General features: G+C 37.0%; 2 protein-coding genes across 3 annotated transcripts; both read right to left on the minus strand.

Moving 5' to 3' along the window:
- Positions 1-190: 190 nt before the first annotated feature.
- Positions 191-5,817, minus strand: LOC113713613 (uncharacterized). The gene is made up of 6 exons (XM_027237382.2): positions 5,434-5,817; positions 3,163-3,573; positions 2,450-2,575; positions 1,496-1,714; positions 1,014-1,075; positions 191-910 (listed from the first exon to the last, which is right to left on the minus strand). Exons 1-6 carry the CDS (start codon positions 5,699-5,701, stop codon positions 452-454), a joined length of 1,545 nt encoding a protein of 514 aa, XP_027093183.1. The 5' UTR covers positions 5,702-5,817; the 3' UTR covers positions 191-451.
- A 1,375-nt stretch (positions 5,818-7,192) lies between these two features.
- LOC113713629 (membrane protein of ER body-like protein) lies at positions 7,193-15,739 on the minus strand. Of its 2 annotated transcripts, none has more exons than XM_027237409.2 (10): positions 15,277-15,739; positions 11,797-12,207; positions 11,062-11,187; positions 10,715-10,837; positions 9,946-10,020; positions 9,626-9,700; positions 9,279-9,374; positions 8,753-9,013; positions 8,279-8,340; positions 7,193-8,175 (listed from the first exon to the last, which is right to left on the minus strand). In XM_027237409.2, the coding sequence occupies exons 1-10, from the start codon at positions 15,581-15,583 to the stop codon at positions 7,717-7,719; spliced, it is 1,995 nt and encodes a 664-aa protein (XP_027093210.2). In that variant the 5' UTR covers positions 15,584-15,739; the 3' UTR covers positions 7,193-7,716. The 2 variants fall into 2 exon arrangements, with proteins under 2 accessions (XP_027093210.2, XP_027093201.2); XM_027237400.2 differs by having other exon boundaries at positions 9,279-9,383.
- Positions 15,740-16,597: the final 858 nt, after the last annotated feature.

Here is a 16,597-nt window from a genome sequence, read left to right on the forward strand (position 1 = left end):
CTATCAAAAAGATGTCGTAGTATGCTTAACAGCAAGCGCCTAGCAGACTCAATGGATATTAATGGTACTGTTTTTCCTGCCAGTTCATTCCCGTACCAAACTGTATCGACTAATTCACTTGATTTGCTTGATGTCTCTTACTCCATTTTCTATTCTGCTTTTTTCTCTTCCAGTCAACAAACGTTTGAGATATGCTAATCAAACTATAAAATTACTTAAGGCAGAGCAGCCTCATTAAACCAGACATCATACACATAAACTCAATCCAGATACTCTTAGACCTGAGCAAAGGAAAGAACTTAAATCCAAGGTCCCAAACTTGACTTAAGAAGATAAAAGTACCAAAGAAACAACACAAGTCTCTCTTCAAACCCTAACCGACCCCAACCACGGTAAAGAGAACAAACACACTTGATTAAAAGACTCCAGCTGAAGTTATTACAATGTGATATCAGTACGAAGCCGTGCTGGTTGGATTGAATGACTTGGCTTGGGAAAACAACCGAGGCTCAACTGTAGCAGGGTTCAACCAACCTAGTCTCTCTAGGAGCTTGTTGACTAAGTTACCCACAGCATAGGCAATGCCTGAGACCATCACTGCTGAAGTAACGTAGTACAGTATGGTTTTGAAGTATGCCATGAACTTGTGTTCCCCACGTGTGTATGCCTTTGCAATTGCAAGAATAACAATGCACAAAAGAGAAGCTGCTGCAACTGCCAAAATCTTGTGATCCCTATCATCACTCTCACGGAATGTGAAGCCGTATATTACAGGTGGGATTAGGCCAAATACAAGGTACGATAGCACAGCTAGCATTGCATGAAGAAAGAAATGCTCTTTCCGACCAAGTTGTTCCTCGTATCTGCTTTCATTGGTTTCACTAGAGTCTCCGTATTTCAAGTCCCTAAGCTGTGACCAATTTAGCAAGTTGAGAATTTCTAAGATAGGCTACCATTATCAGGGCAAAGGGGTGGAATTGGATGAGCTAATTTCTTTAGCGAGAATAACTTACATTATGTGCAAGGACGACAAGTCCACCAACGAGGTTTGCCAATCCAAGTGCCACAATGTTCACTGAAAGAATTCAGATACGTGAGTGAAACTTCACCAATCTCAGGAATGAAATAGATCGGTCGTAAAACTTCTAGCTTAAGATAATGTCTAAACTTCTTATTTGCGTACAGAATCAGTTTTGATCAGTCAACTTCCTTTGCTAGCGTTCATTGGAGTGTCCAATAGAGCAATCTAGTTTTTGAAAATTTTGTGTTTTGGGAAATTAAAATCACACCTAGCAAGGATGTTACGCCTATTATTTCAACAGAAAATTCTACCCTTATTCCGCTTAAAGAATCTGGTCAAACTTGTAAATTGAGGCTAAAACTAGTTTAATACTAGATTAACTGACAGTTTTAACAACGCTTCTTTTAACATTTGGAGACATCAAATGGGGGAAGAAAATGAAAGTGGAAATATTTATGTTGATAGAGGCCTTACATGTGGTAGCGTCAGAAGCTGCTGCCGATGAAACAACACTTAGGCTTGCAATTGACTCCATCAAACCTCCATATACAATACTTCTGACAATCTCCAATGACCTGGAACTTTGTGATTGGGCGATGGTCTCCGCTATTCCTTCACCAGGCTGTGTGTGTCCAACTCGAATTCTCACATCATCTCCTTTGATCTTGCTTTTTGGTTTCTTGATAAAATTTCCTGCACAAACCACAGTTGAATTTTGTTAGTTATAGTAATGTGAAATGCAAGCTATGGAAAAGTTGATGCTTTTACAAGAACTACGGAAGTCTTGTACCGTAAACAAAGAATTGTTTCGGTAACATGTTCCAGTACACAACTGGTTGATGTTTATGAAGCATCATGTTTAATGTTGATTACAGCACAAAGGTGGACAATTTGGATTTTGTCAAGGCTGGAATTCGAGTACACAAGCCTGCGATCTCTAAAGTATCATTTTTGCTCAGAAGTTAATCTCGGAAATGCAGATCCAAAGTAAGGCAATCATCTCAGAAGCAAAAAAAGATTTAGTAACATTGCAAATTGATCCCTCAAACTCTCCAAATGCAACGCAAAGGGGGGAAAGGCGATCATTGGCCTGATCTCTTGGCTCATTGGTGACTTCGGGGGAGGAAGAATTCAAATCTGCTGAGGGGTTTTCATATGTTCTTCTCTTTCCAAAAATCGAGAGTAGATCAAAGCTTCCTGCGGCTAATAACAGACTACTTAAGATTGAACCATGACATCATCTTAGCAAGAAGTGACAAGATCCACTACCACAAATGTGATTTCTCAAATGCAAATCGAAAGTAAGTTTATAACAACTTAAAGTGTGTTGTATTCAAGTATCCAATATGCAGGTTTCTACAACTAATAGGCTGAAATAATTCGTTAAGATTGAGAAATGCACCAACTTTCTTGACCAACATGTATCACCTTTGTCCTGTGTTGTGCCAGATGTGGGCATGCTTGCATCTGGTGATTGTTGCACTGGTTGGAGAGGTGGTGTGCTTTCAGGCCCTTTGCCAGCTCGAAAAATTAGAAATGGATTCAGTCTATTCCCTGCTTAATTCACAAAGTCATGGTACTTTGTACTCAATATGGGGTCCTCGCTAAAGCACATCAATCAATAAAAGGAAACTAGAAAATCATCTGGGCTATTCAAATATCTTGCAATCTACTGTTAATGCAAAACTTACAGCTCATTCACAATTTACTATCAGAATTTGAGATTGTCTTGCCAAAAACAAAAAATGAGGTCATTGACGCAATTGCTATTGGAACCTGGGAGCCAAATAGAGCAGAATATATATACACTATTGGGTGAGGAGGGTGGTGTAGTTGGGGCCAGGAAAATTACATGAACTTGTGTAAGACATGGAAGCATATAGGAGCAAGTAGCATGCCATCACTCCTTTTTGTGGGTGAAAATTGGGATGGTTGGGTCATGGACACACGATAATAGAGCTGAGCCCAGTTTAACTTTATATGCTAAAATTCAAACTTTCTACCCTGAATTCAGGGAGTACGTGATGTTCTTAAAATTTTATTATGGGCCCAGGTAAAAAAAAAGGCAAAAAAGAAAGTTAGTATAGGAAATGCTTGAATGAAAAAGGGGGGAAGTCAGGAAGTAGTTACAAGCAGAATACCCGAAGGAAAAACTATCTTGAAGCATGACAAGCATCCAAACAGGTCATGACGCTCAGTTTGTGTTGGAATTGGAACCCTCCTTTGCCTAATTTTCCTACGCAGAACCACCTTAGTAATGCGACTGCTGCAGTTAGGACAGTACATGCTATAGTCATCATGAGTGTGTATCTTCTCTACTGCCCTCTCAAACTCCACTTCTATTTCTTCCTCGCCACTTTCGAACTCTGGTACATCATCCACATCTGCAAGTTCATCGGTTTCTTCCAGCGGCTGTGGGCTTGTGGAGGGCTGCTGCCTGACCGCCTTACCACTTATCACCGGCAGAACCGGGTCGATTTGTACGTGCTTCAGTTTGGCACTACCCGACTCCTCCACTTTGACATTAGAATGAGACCATTCCAGCCCACTACCTACAAGCCACATGCGTTTTGTTCAAATGGAAAATCAGATAAAATCTGGAAGCGAGTTTTAAGTAGCTAGTATGCCGTGATGGCCAATGAATATGCAATGAAGTATCTAAACAACGGGAAGGAAATCAAGGAGATTTTACTATATTATATGAATCAGCCTAATGAATACCATTAATTAAGGAGAAACAAGGAAGAACATCATCAAGGAAATTTTGTCGGAAAGTAAAAATATTGGACTGAGGATATGCAAGATAAAATTTTTATGGTTATCTCTTTCACAACTATGGGCATGCATGCATGTTACTAACCTCTATTTCCATTTGGATAGGTCCAAATGCAGTAGCGACACTTCCACATTCCTTCCATGTCAAGGAGTAATTTAGTTGGAATTTATCCAAGTTTCAAATATTCCAGAGTTGTTTTCCAAGACGAAAGTAGCATTTGCATGAATGTGTTATATACATATATGTTGGTGCAGGTGGAACCAAGATTTCGCAACAGATCATTTAATTCTTCCCGAGTTTGTTTCAGAAGAATTCGTAGTGAGTTGACGCTAGTAACAGTACTCCACATTTTTTAGAGACGATATTTTGCACTACAATGGTTGACAAAACGAAAATAATCATACCAGAATATATAGTTTGATGACTAATAGAGGAGCAATTCAATTATTAGGGAGAAATTATCAATATTGGTTCTGTAATTTAAGAGGGACAGTGAAGAAAAGATCTTCCTACACCGAACACAAAAAAAAAAAAAAAAAAAAAAACCTGCATTCCATCAACAAGCTTTTCGGAAAGTATAAAATCCTAAACCCCAATTCTGAAATTTAATACTAGAAAGCATAAAAAAAATGAGAAAGCCTCATTTTTTTTTTATTTTTTAAATTTCGGATACGCTCAATCCGTTTTGAACTCAACTAAAATTGAATTGTTAAAAAACCTGCCTAATCTCAAAGGGCCTTACTAAATGCTCAGAAATCTAGTCTGGTCCAGCAGAGAGGGCGTTGACTTGCATACCGCAATGCCGAAATTTAAGATTAATATGTTTCTTTTGCAAATAAAAAAAAATTACATAACCCTAGAGATCAGGTTACCATCATTAGTTGACTTTTTACTAAGGTGCAGATTCGCAAAAGGAGAAGGTCCGCGCACCTGGTAATTCGAAGGTAAGCCCAAGCCAGTCGTCTAGGACGGACAAAGAACCAAAAAAAGAAAAAAAAAAAAAAGCGGTGAGAATCCCTGACCTGAGGGATTTAATGCCTCCTCTCACGACTAAGACCCCTTGACAGAATTTTATATTCCTTGGCATAATTTTCACGGGAAGAAAAAAAAGAAGCAACACTACTAGGAGGAGAAGACTTTAGTATGCCCTTATCTACTTCCCTGGTGACTGGTCCGCATGCAAGAATAAGTGGATAAAAGATCGATCTTAATTAACCAATAACTACAAGTGTATCCATTTTCTTTGAACATTATGCTCATGGAGACTGGGGATTCATTCTGCATTTGTCCCTGGTCCGTATGCAAGAAGAGGTGGATAAAGGTCGATCTTAACCAATAATTACAAGTGTATCCATGTTCTTTGAACATTATGCTTATGGAGACTGGGGGATTCATTCTCCATTTTTCTGTTCACAAGCTTGGCACTAATTAGAAAACATAACCTTAACTAGTTACAACGATATCAGTGACTAATTACTGAATATCTCGCAAATCTAATACAGAAGCAGCAAGGTAGCATGTGTATATTTCGGCACCGCAAATTGCTCTTAAAATAGGCATGGAAGTTGACTAAACCACCAGTGAGTAAAATAGTGGTACTATAGCAGCAATTGATTGGTGACGCAGACGTACGTACCTTCATTTTTGTCGAAGTAAACAATCTCTTCAGACGTCTTTTCCACCTTCTTCTGGTCGCCTTCCACACTACCACTTACCACCTCCATCTTGGAAGTAGTATCCAACAAATCTACAGCAGCTACGTCCTCGGCGGCGGGGAAGACAGTAGCGTTACCTCCACCGTTGGCAGCTGCAGTTGGGATGTTGGCGGAGCGACGACGTTGCAATAAAGCCTCTTCAACTGCCTCCTCAACCACCTCCGTCCTCAGCTGCTGCATGACTTCCATAATGTCGTCCCTTCCTCGCAAGCTAGCAAGTAACAACTACAATTTCCCAACCACCACCTTCTAACCAGCTAGATCTCTCTCTCTGTCTCTGGTTTAGAGTGATTCTAGTAGTTATAACTAGTTTTATTAGTGAGTGAGATGCCTGCAGACTGCAGTGGTATATATGGAAGTAGGGCTGTCTAGCTAGCTAGCTGGCTTGCAAAGGTGCACGTTTTTTGTCTGGCGAAGCCTTCTTAATTATAGCCTACAGTTTAGGTCACTGCAATTAAATACGAAGAATGCAGCGTGTGAAAGCTAGTTCTAGGTCAAGAAACGAACTATTCAATAATACTAGACTATATGTATTATTACTCCTGGCTTGCTAGCTGGCATTTTCCTTTCGCAGTTACCATTTACCTCCGGTTTGAACACGACTATAGCATTCCCTTTGTTCCTTTCCACAAACCAACCTTGAAAAGGAAATTTTATTTATTTATCTCTCGCTCTGACTAGTTTAGGTTTTAACTACACACACCAATACCCCATCTACATCTCTATTCTAACAACAAAGGTATGGTCGTATCGTATCCTAAGGTTTGAGTTCTGCTCCCACTGTCATCATCAATACTTATATTTAGGAAAAGTGTTTTGTAAGTCAAGAAGATGTGATGCGAATCATAGTTAAAAAAAAAAAGAGAGATAACTCCAAAAGTTCGGAAGAAAACTAATTTATTTTATTTTCTTATTCTTAAAAAAAAAAAAAACTTGTTGCCACATGATAAATAAATTTGATTTCTTTTGATTTAGGAAGAGAAGAGGATGGTCTGCAATTGAATTCTCCTACAAAAATAACATCCTGACATGTTCAGTCTCGACTTAACTATATGTTGCACTGAACAACAGTTGTTGTACCAGCTTCTCGCAATTATATCTGCCTATTATATGTTGTTGGAAGGAAGCAGACTTGTCCCTGCTGCACCAATTGAAAACGTGGAAAACGTACAAGCATGATTAGAAGACGCGGAAAACGTGGGCTCATTACGTGGTGGAGAGTGCAGGCAGACTCTCTCTTCTTTCCCATTGTTCATTTCCATCTGGTTTTCTTCTGTCCGTATCCTGATATTCTGTCCTCCATATTCAATTACTAAATCATTCCTGGCGGTATTGGCTAGGTGTTGCCTTCATGCGACTTGATAAGTCGCAGAAAATTCTAACAAAACAAACCCAGAGGAGCTTGACGTAACTTGCAGGGGTGTACGTGAGGGGATGTTAGCTAGCTGACCAGCCAGGTTATTTCCAAAATGATGGTCATCTTGCTTTTTCTTTCTTAACCTTCCTTGCGGATCATTAATTATTGTTGTATTTCCTTCCTTCTTTTTTTTTTTTTTTGTCTTTAACGATTGAAATTATGGGACATGATAATAGAATATTGGAATCAAGGATTGGAAATCAATTATTAGTTGGAATTATAAATATCTTTAACGACCAAAATGCTTCAGTTCCCTGTACATATGTATTTGAAGGTCATATGCTGTTTATTATAGCTATAGCATAAATATTCTACTGCAGGGAAAAACAGTAGGAGCAACATGCAATAGTGCTTATATAAGCTCAACCAACCGTACATATATATATATTGTATGCTTCAATTGAATGAACTGAAACTGTATGTATCGACTAATTCACTTGATTTGCTTGATGTCGCTTACTCCATCTTCTGTTCTGCTTTTTTTCTCTTCCAATCAACAAATGTTCGAGATACGCTAATCAAGCTATAAAATCTGCTCAAGCGGAGCAGCCTCATTAAACCAGACATCACACACATAAACTCAAACTAGATACTCTTATACCTCAGCAAAGGAAAGAACTTACAATCCGAGGTCCTCCCAAACTTGGCTTAGGAAGATAAAATTACCAAGAAACAACCCAAGTCTTTCTTCAAACCCTAACCGACCCCAACGCTGGTAAAGAGAACAACACACCAACCAAAAAAAAAAAAAAAAGGCGCAACCTCCTGCTGAAGCTTCACGGTATGATCAGTACGAAGCCCAGCTGGTTGGATTGAATGACTTGGCTTGAGAAAACAACTGAGGCTCAACTGTAGCAGGGTTCAACCAACCTAGTCTCTCTAGGAGCTTGTTGACTAAGTTACCCACAGCATAGGCAATGCCTGAGACCAACACTGCTGAGGTAACGTAGTACAGTATGGTTTTGAAGTATGCCACGAACTTGTGTTCCCCGCGTGTGTACGCCTTTGCAATTGCAAGAATAACAATGCACAAAAGAGAAGCTGCTGCAACTGCCAAAATCTTGTAATCCCTATCATCACTCTCACGGAATGTGAAGCCGTATATTACAGGTGGGATCAGGCCAAATACAAGGTACGATAGCACAGCTAGCGTTGCGTGAAAAAAGAAATGTTCTTTCCGACCAAGTTGTTCCTTGTATCTGCTCTCATTGGTTTCACTAGACTCTCCGTATCTCAAGTCCCTAAGCTGTGACCAATTAAGCAAGTTGAGAATTTCTAAGATAGGCTACCATTATCAGGGCAAAGGGGTGGAATTGGATGAGCTAATTTCTTTAGCGAGAATAACTTACATTATGAGCAAGGACGACAAGTCCACCAACTAGGTTTGCCAATCCAAGTGCCACAATGTTCACTGAAAGAATTCAGATGCGCGAGTGAAACTTCACCAATCTCAGGAATGAAATAGATCGGCTATAAAACTTCTAGCTTAAGATAACGTCTAAACTTTTGATTTGCGTACTGAATCAGTTTTGATCAGTTTGACTTCTTTTGCAAGGGTTAATTGTAGCGCCCGATAGAGCAATCTAGTTCTTGAAAATTTGGTGTTTTGAGAAATTAAAATCACGCCTAGCAGGGATGTTACGCCTATTATTTCAAGAGAAAATTCTACCCTTATTCCGCTTAAAGAATCTGGTCAAACTTGTAAATTGAGGCTAAAACTAGTTTAATACTAGATTAACTGAACAAGGCTTCTTTTAATATTTGGGGATATTATATAAGGGAAGGAAATGAAAGTGGAAATAGTTATGGTGAAAGAGGCTTACATGTGGTAGCGTCAGAAGCTGCTGCTGATGAAACAACACTTAAGCTTGCAATTGACTCCATCATACCTCCATATACGATACTTTTGACTATCTCCAATGACCTGGAACTTGGTGATTGGATGACGGTCTCTGGTATTCTTACATCAGTTAGGAAAACATCTGTCATTGGGAAAATTGGAGGAACAACAGGTGGTGTGTCTCCAACTTGAATTCTCACATCATCTCCTTCGATCTCGCTTTTCGGCTTTTTAACAAAAATTTCTGCAAAAATTACAATTGAATTTTGTTAGTTATAGTAATATGAAATGCTAAGCTACGGAAAAGTTTATGCTTTTAATGAATCTATGAAGTCTTGTAGCATAAACAAGAAATAGTTTCAGTAACATGTTCTAGACTTCTAGTACACAACTGATTGAGGTTTAAGAACATCATGTTCAATTTTGATTACAGTGAAACTGCGGACAGTTTGGATTTTGTCACTGCATATTCTAAATTTCACACATCTATTCTTTCAAGTAAATTTTACCAGTTTTGTCAATGATGCCAATAGGCACAATATTCCCATTCAGTACAGATCCTTGTGCTGGTAATGCATTTGGTATGAAAGTCTTGACACCATCTCCTGCACAAACTAATCGAAGTTTGGATCACCGGAAATTAACTTTAACAACAACCTGAACTTGGGTGTATTTCACCAAACAGTACAGTATTTTCATGTCCTCATATATAAAATGATATATACGCTACGCCTCGTCAGATCTTAACTGTTCTTTCAAGTAAATTTTACCAGTTTTGTCAATGATGCCAGTAGGCACGATATTCTTATTCAGTACGGATCCCTCATGATAGAGTAGAATTTTCAATTACGTTTACCTAGAGTTGCCACGTTACTTTCAGTCATTCCTACTGGTGGTATCGCATTTGGTATGAAAGTCATCACACCCTCTCCTGCACAAGCAAATTGAAGTTTGTATCACTGGAAGTTGATGTTAATAAAAACCTGAACTTAGTATATTTCACCCAAACAGTGTTCTCATATGTTAGTGCATAAACTGGTATATAAGCCATGCTTTGTCAGATCTCAACTGTTCTTTCAAATAAATTTTACTAGTTTTGTCAAGGATGCCAATAGGCACAATATTCCCATTCAGTACAGATCCTTGCAATGGAGTAGAATTTTCAGTTGTGTTTACCTATAGTTGCAACCTTGCTTTCAGTCATTCCAACTGGTGGTATTGCATTTGGTATGAAAGTCATGACACCATCTCCTGCACAAGCAAAATTAAAGTTTGCCATTAGAAGTTAACTGTAATAACAACCTGAACTTGGGTATATTTCACCCGAGCATATATTCTCATGTCTTCATGCTTAAACTGATATATATATAAGCTATGCATTGTCAACAGGCTTCCGGCAAATGCCTAAAGTGTTTCTGTAATTTGCTGTATGTGGTAGTGGAAACGAAGAGGCAAATGCATATTGGATAGGGAACAATATGGAAAATACACAAAAAGAAAAAAAAAATTAGAAAACAGCATAATGGTAGACCATTGATAATCAACCGCGCTTTTTGTGTTAATTACAAACTCAATCTAAATAGGCAGGGGCGGGTGAGGGAATGTGGCTAGCGAGTCATTAGGAAATTGACACCCTGCTAATGCTTAACAACCCTGCCAATGAGTTCTTGGCTGCATAAATCACTTAATTAATCTTAAATATTTCATGTTTCTCAGATACAAGTAAAAAACTACTGAGTTTGGTGTGACCAAACTCAGACTTCAAAACTGATATCGAGTACACAAGTCTGCAACCTCTTAAGTATCATTTTCGCACAAAAGTTAACTTCCAAAATAAAGTTCCGACGCAAGGCAATCATATCAGAAGAAAAATGATTTATTAACATAGCAAATTGCTCTCTCAAACTCTCCAAGTGCAACGCAAAGGGGGTAAGGTAACACGCACCTTGATCATTGGCCTGATCTCTTGGCTCATTTGTGACTTTGGGGGAGGAAGAATCCAAATCTGCTGAGAGTTTTTCATGTGGTCTTCTATTTCCAAAAATCCAGAATAGATCAAATCCTTTTCCTGTGGTTAATAACAGACAACTTAAAATTGAACCTCAGCAAGAAGTGACAAAATCTAATGCCTTAAATGGAATTTCTCAAAATGCAACTCAAGAGTAAATTTATAACAATTTCTAGCATGTTGTATTTAAGTATCCATGATGCTGGCTGCTACAACTAATAGTCTGTGAAACAATTCATCAAGGATTAAGAAATGCACCAACTTTCTCGACCAAAATATGTTACCTTTGTCCTGTGCTGTGACAGATGTGGGCATACTCACATCTGGTGTTTGTTGCTCTTGTTGGAGAAGTGGCGAGCTTTCAGGCCCTTTGCCAGCTCCAAAGATTCGAAATGGATTCAGTCTATTCCCTGCTTAATTCACAAAATCATTGTACTTGTAGTCAACATAGGGTTCCCGGTATAGCACATCAATCAAGAAAAGGAACTAGAAAATCATTGAGGCTATTGATATATCTTGCCATGCTACTGTTAACGCACTGAACCGGAGCTGATTCAAAATTTACTATCAAAAATTGATATTATTTTGCCAAGAAAACACAGAATCAGGATCATTGACAGATTTTGTATTGGAACCAGGGAGCCAAAACGGATTCAGGATTATTGACAAATTTACTATCCGAGATTTTTTTTTTTTTTTTTTTTTTTGGTGAGGGGAAGAATGGGGTAGGTGGGGCCAGGAAAATTACATGAACTTGTGTAAGACATGGAAGCATATAGAAGCAAGTAGAATGCCATCACTCCTTTATGTGGGTGAAAATTTTTGGGTCAAGTATGCAGCAGGATAAGAGGTGAGCCAGTTTAACTTTATATGCAAAAATTCAAACTTACAACCCTGAATTCATGGCATACATGATAATGTTAAAATTTTATTACGAGCCCAGAAAAAGCAAAAGAATAAGTATATAGGAAATGCTTGAAAACAAGAGGGAAGTCAGGAAGTAGTTATAAGTAGGTTACCGGAAGGAATAAATACGCTGAAGCATGCTAAGCATCCAAACAGGTCATCACGCTGAGTTTCTTTTGGAGTTTGAACCCTCCTTTGCCTTATTTTCCTACGCAGAACCACCTTTGTAATACGACTGCTACAATTAGGACAGTACATGCTATAATCATCATGAGTGTGTATCCTCTCCACTGCCCTCTCAAACTCCAGTTCTATTTCTTCCTCGTCACTTGTTTCCTCCAATACATCATCAACCTCTACACGTTCATCCGTTTCTTCCTGCAGCTGTGGGTTCGTGGAGGTCGGCAACTTGACCTCCTTATTGTGGATGACAGCACTCAGAACCTGGTTAATAGCTACATCTTTTAGTTTGGCACCCAACTCCTCCACTTTGACATTAAAATGAGACCATTCCGGTCCACTACCTACAAACCATGCATTGTTTGCACAAAACTCAAAATCAGATAATGTGGGAGCGAGTTTCCAGAAGTGCGCCATGTTGGCTGATGAATGTGCAATATGCTTTTGAAACAAAGATGGAAAGGCAAAAAAAATGGCGGGGAAAAATGCATATTTGCTCATATATCTTGGATTTATAATTTACAGATAGCTAACATCTGTGATCATATATAAAACAGCTTAACGAATATCATAAAGGAGAGAAAAAAAAAAAAGAATACCATTAAGGAAAATTTCCTGGAAAATAATTACTATGCGGGTGGAAATCTGCTAAAATTTTTATGACTATGTCTTCTTTTTTTTTCCACTACTCTATATGGGCATGTACTAACCTCTATTTGCAAAAATGAAGGGTTTCTGATGAATATGATCAACCCGAGGATTTCTATTTTGATACGTCCAAATGCATTGGCGACACTTCCACATTCCTTCCATGTCAAGGAGTAACTTAGTTGTAATTTACCAAAGTTTAAAATATTCCGAAGTTAAACTTGTTTTTCAAGAACAAAATATGATTTGCATGAATATGTATTAGATATATGCTGGTGCACGTGGTACGTACCAAGATTTTGCAACAGATTAATGTATGCTGGTGAGTTTGACGTTAGTAAGAGAACTCCACAGACTCAGAGACGACAATTAGTGGTTGATGGAACATAAATCATATACCATTAAGTGCATACTTTGATGCAAAAGTCTTGAGCAATTTTCAGGAGAAAGAGTACTATTGGTTGTCACATTTAAGAGGGACGATGAAAAAATAATCAATAAATTCGTGTTCTTAATTTGTATACAAACAAAAAAGGGTATATTAAACTTTATCCTCGATTTAGAGCTTTTCTACATAATCTCCTTATAGTTTTAAAAACTATATATAGTCCCTTATAGTTTGGACTAAAGTGTCAAGGTGACGAAATTTACATTGCAGAGTCAACTAAAATATTAAAAGTACCCATGTATAAAGTTTAAAATTATTTATTAACTACACGAGGGTTATAAATATATTTGAAAATTATAAGAAAATTATGTGGTAAAACACTAAATCATAAGGGGGTTATATGATAAAGTATAAAATCATAAGGGGTTAAAGTATTATGTATATTATATTTATATATTTTGATCACTTCAACCATCTATGTTTTTAAACAAGGGTATTCTCGAAATTTCTATTAGTTCCGTTATCTTTAATCTAAATTATGCTGGGAATTATGTATAACTTTTGAAATTATAAGAGATTTATATAAACAATTGCTAAACCACAAGGTCCAGAAAAAAAAAGAGTTACTCCCAAAATTTGAAAAACATGAAAGAAAAGAATCAGTCGTCCATTCGAGGGGTACGCTCGGTTCTTCTAGTTTTGTCCTCAGCTAAATCGTCAAAATACCTACCGAATCTCAAACGCCCTAATTAATTACTCAGAATTCTAGGCTGGTCCAGAAGGGCGTTGACTTGGGCATGGCACCAACTGGCGGAAATTTATAAGAAAAACCTCAAATCCTCAAGATAAATAAGTTATCATCATGATTAGTTGACTTTTAGGGTGCACAGTCCCAAAGGTGAAGGTCACCTTACTTGGTCAAATTTACATGCTGCGGTGAGGAAAGAGAGAAAAGGCATCTGATCAAAGGAACGAAACGAAGGTAAGCCCAAGTCTTATTATTATTTTGGGATTGCAAAGATAAAATTAGTCAGGTATAAACACAAAATGATCTGGGGGGAAACAAACCCCGGCTGAGGATAGAAGTAACTTCAGGAGCTGTTACTTCAATAATAGCAAATTAACAAAGGATCTAGCCGGAAACATATCCTATTAAGTACTTGGTAAGCCCAAGTCTGTGGTCGAGGACAATGAACCAAACGAGGTTAATATTTAATAATGAAAGGAGGAAATGGTATACAAGAAAGGTCAGTGAAAGAGAAACATCTGGTACATGCACAATGTTTTTCATGTGAAAGAAAGAAAGGGTACGACGTTGAGAAGACTTTCATACGTCCTTGTTCATTTCCCTTGTTCGTATGCGAGAAGAAGTGGATAAAGATCGATCTTTTATCAATTTAGTGTTACACAGAATCCATTTTCTTTCGACATTATGTTGATGGAGGGACAGTGAATTGTCCATTTCAGAACTCAGTGGAACAACGCCCAAGGCACTCCTTAAGACCCATAACCTTATCCTGTGTCGCAGCGATTTTACTGACCCTCCATTTTTAAATTTAGAACCAGCAGACTGACAATGCTCGGAAAAAAAAAAGGTTGCAGTAAATATATATATATATATGTATTGGCATCACAAATTGCCCTTAAAAAAAATGCATGAAATTTGACTATACTACCCGTGAGGGCATCCACAACGTGGGTGTAACGGCCCTCTATTATACCGCTTCATGACACGGTCTCCCATTAAAGTCGTGTCATGGAGATTACACTATGATGCGTGTAATCCATTAGAAGATGGAACCCATGATTAAATGTAAAATAATTCTAGCCACCAACGATTACATCTAATTTTAGCTTAAATTATATAATATTATGTTATGGAGTTCAACTAATTACATTTTGAATTATTAATTAAATATGAATTATTATGATATCTTCGCATTTGAGGTATCAAATATTTGTTTAATTTCCTGCATAATTATTTTTGAAAAAAAATAATATATAATTTTTGAAAGATAAAAAAAGATATATTATTCAAGCTTAAAAATTAATAATATTATTTTTAAAAAATAAAAAAATTCAAAAAATAAAAAATTTAATAAAAGTTAGTATTTTATTTTTTAAAAATAATAAAATTATTTTTAAAAATTATTTTATTTATTTATGGGATATGAGTTATGCATTATTAAAATAAATATTTGATTTAATTATGAACTCATATTATTACACCTTATGGAGTGTAATTCATTATGAATGAGAGTGTAATAAAATATGAGAAAATGGAATGCTAACACGTGGATCATACTCCACAAGTGCAATAGCATTGTAGATGCTCTAACTAAAATATTAGTATAGCAGTAATTGATTGCTCACGTACCTTCATTTTTGTCGAAGTAAACAATCTCTTCAGACGTCTTTTCCACCTCCTTGTGGTCGCCGTCCACCCTAACACTCGCCACCTCCATCTTGGGAGTAGTATCCAACAAATCTACAGCAGCTACCTCCTCGGCGGCGGGGAAGACAGTAGCGTTACCTCCACTGTTGGAAGCTACAGTTGGGATGTTGGCGGAGCGACGACGTAGCAGTAAAGCCTCTTCAACCACCTCCTCAACCTCCTCCTTGAAGTGATGCAACATTTCTTTTTTCTTCTCTACCTCCGTCCTAAACTGCTGCATGACTTCCATAATGTCGTTCCTTCCTGGCAGAGCTAGCAAGTAGTAACTACGATTTCCCAACCACCACCTTCTCACCAGCTAGAGAGAGATCTCCCTGTGGTGTATATTTTATGTGAGATGTATTTAGTGGTATCAACAGAAATAGGAATGACTAGCTGCTGGCTAGCTTGCAAAATTGCAAGTTTTTGTTTGGCCCAGCCTTCTTAAATATATAGCCTAGAGATGAGGTCACTCCAATTAAAAAGTGAATATTTCAGGGGAGGATGGGGGTTTTTAATAATTTCACTAGACTCCTTTAAAGTTTATAAAATTATACAAACAACCCCTATAGTTAAAGTTTTGATAACGAAATTAGTCCAATTATAAAAGATAACATTAAAAAGTATTTTAAGGAGAAAGATGAAATTTTGATTCCATAAATACCCCTTATGCATGTGTATAAGTTGTATTAGTAAATAAATAAAAATAATTAATACACATACTTCATTATTCAAAAAGTTCACATTTAATAAATTAGACAACACAAATAAATAAAAAATTACACCAATTATTACAAGATTCAGCAAAACATATTAGTTATCTCTTTTAGCATGATATTTGCTATGATTCTTTGAACAGAAAAAAATTTTGAATTTTTCCTTTCTTTTTCCTTTATTTCTCTTTTACTAATATCTAACGATAAAGTAATTAGAGTACTAATTAACTATTAGTAACTAATTAATAAGAATAATTGTTAAAAATTTCTTTAATAATGAACGATGACTTGTCTTTACAAAATAACATCAATTGATATACCTAATGAAGGAAGGATGGAAAAGAAAGGTAAAATTTGAAAATTTAAAATCATGAGAATCATAGTAAACAACTAAACATCATATTAAAAGAGATAACTAGTCTGTTTTATTGAATCTTGTGATCATTAATGTAGATTTGTTACTTATTTGTGTTGTCTAATTTATTAAATGTGAACTTTTTGAATAATGAAGTATGTGTATTAATTGTTTTTAATTTTTAATTATTTTT

The sequence above is a fragment of the Coffea arabica genome, chromosome 1e (assembly GCF_036785885.1).
Source record: "Coffea arabica cultivar ET-39 chromosome 1e, Coffea Arabica ET-39 HiFi, whole genome shotgun sequence".
NCBI classification, from domain to species: Eukaryota; Viridiplantae; Streptophyta; class Magnoliopsida; order Gentianales; family Rubiaceae; genus Coffea; species Coffea arabica.

Bases quoted from the DNA above. Each gene is read 5' to 3' on its own strand.
- LOC113713613 (XM_027237382.2), bottom strand. From the start codon at position 5,701: ATGGAAGTCATGCAGCAGCTGAGGACGGAGGTGGTTGAGGAGGCAGTT. The intron at 1,076-1,495 runs GTAAGGCCTCTA...GAATTCTTTCAG, and splicing joins AGCTTCTGACGCTACCACAT to TGAACATTGTGGCACTTGGA. The intron at 911-1,013 runs GTAAGTTATTCT...AATTGGTCACAG, and splicing joins TTGTCGTCCTTGCACATAAT to CTTAGGGACTTGAAATACGG.
- LOC113713629 (XM_027237400.2), bottom strand. From the start codon at position 15,583: ATGGAAGTCATGCAGCAGTTTAGGACGGAGGTAGAGAAGAAAAAAGAA. The intron at 9,384-9,625 runs GTAAACGTAATT...AACTTCGATTAG, and splicing joins AAGTAACGTGGCAACTCTAG to TTTGTGCAGGAGATGGTGTC. The intron at 9,014-9,278 runs GTAAAATTTACT...TAATTTTTGCAG, and splicing joins TGGCATCATTGACAAAACTG to AAATTTTTGTTAAAAAGCCG.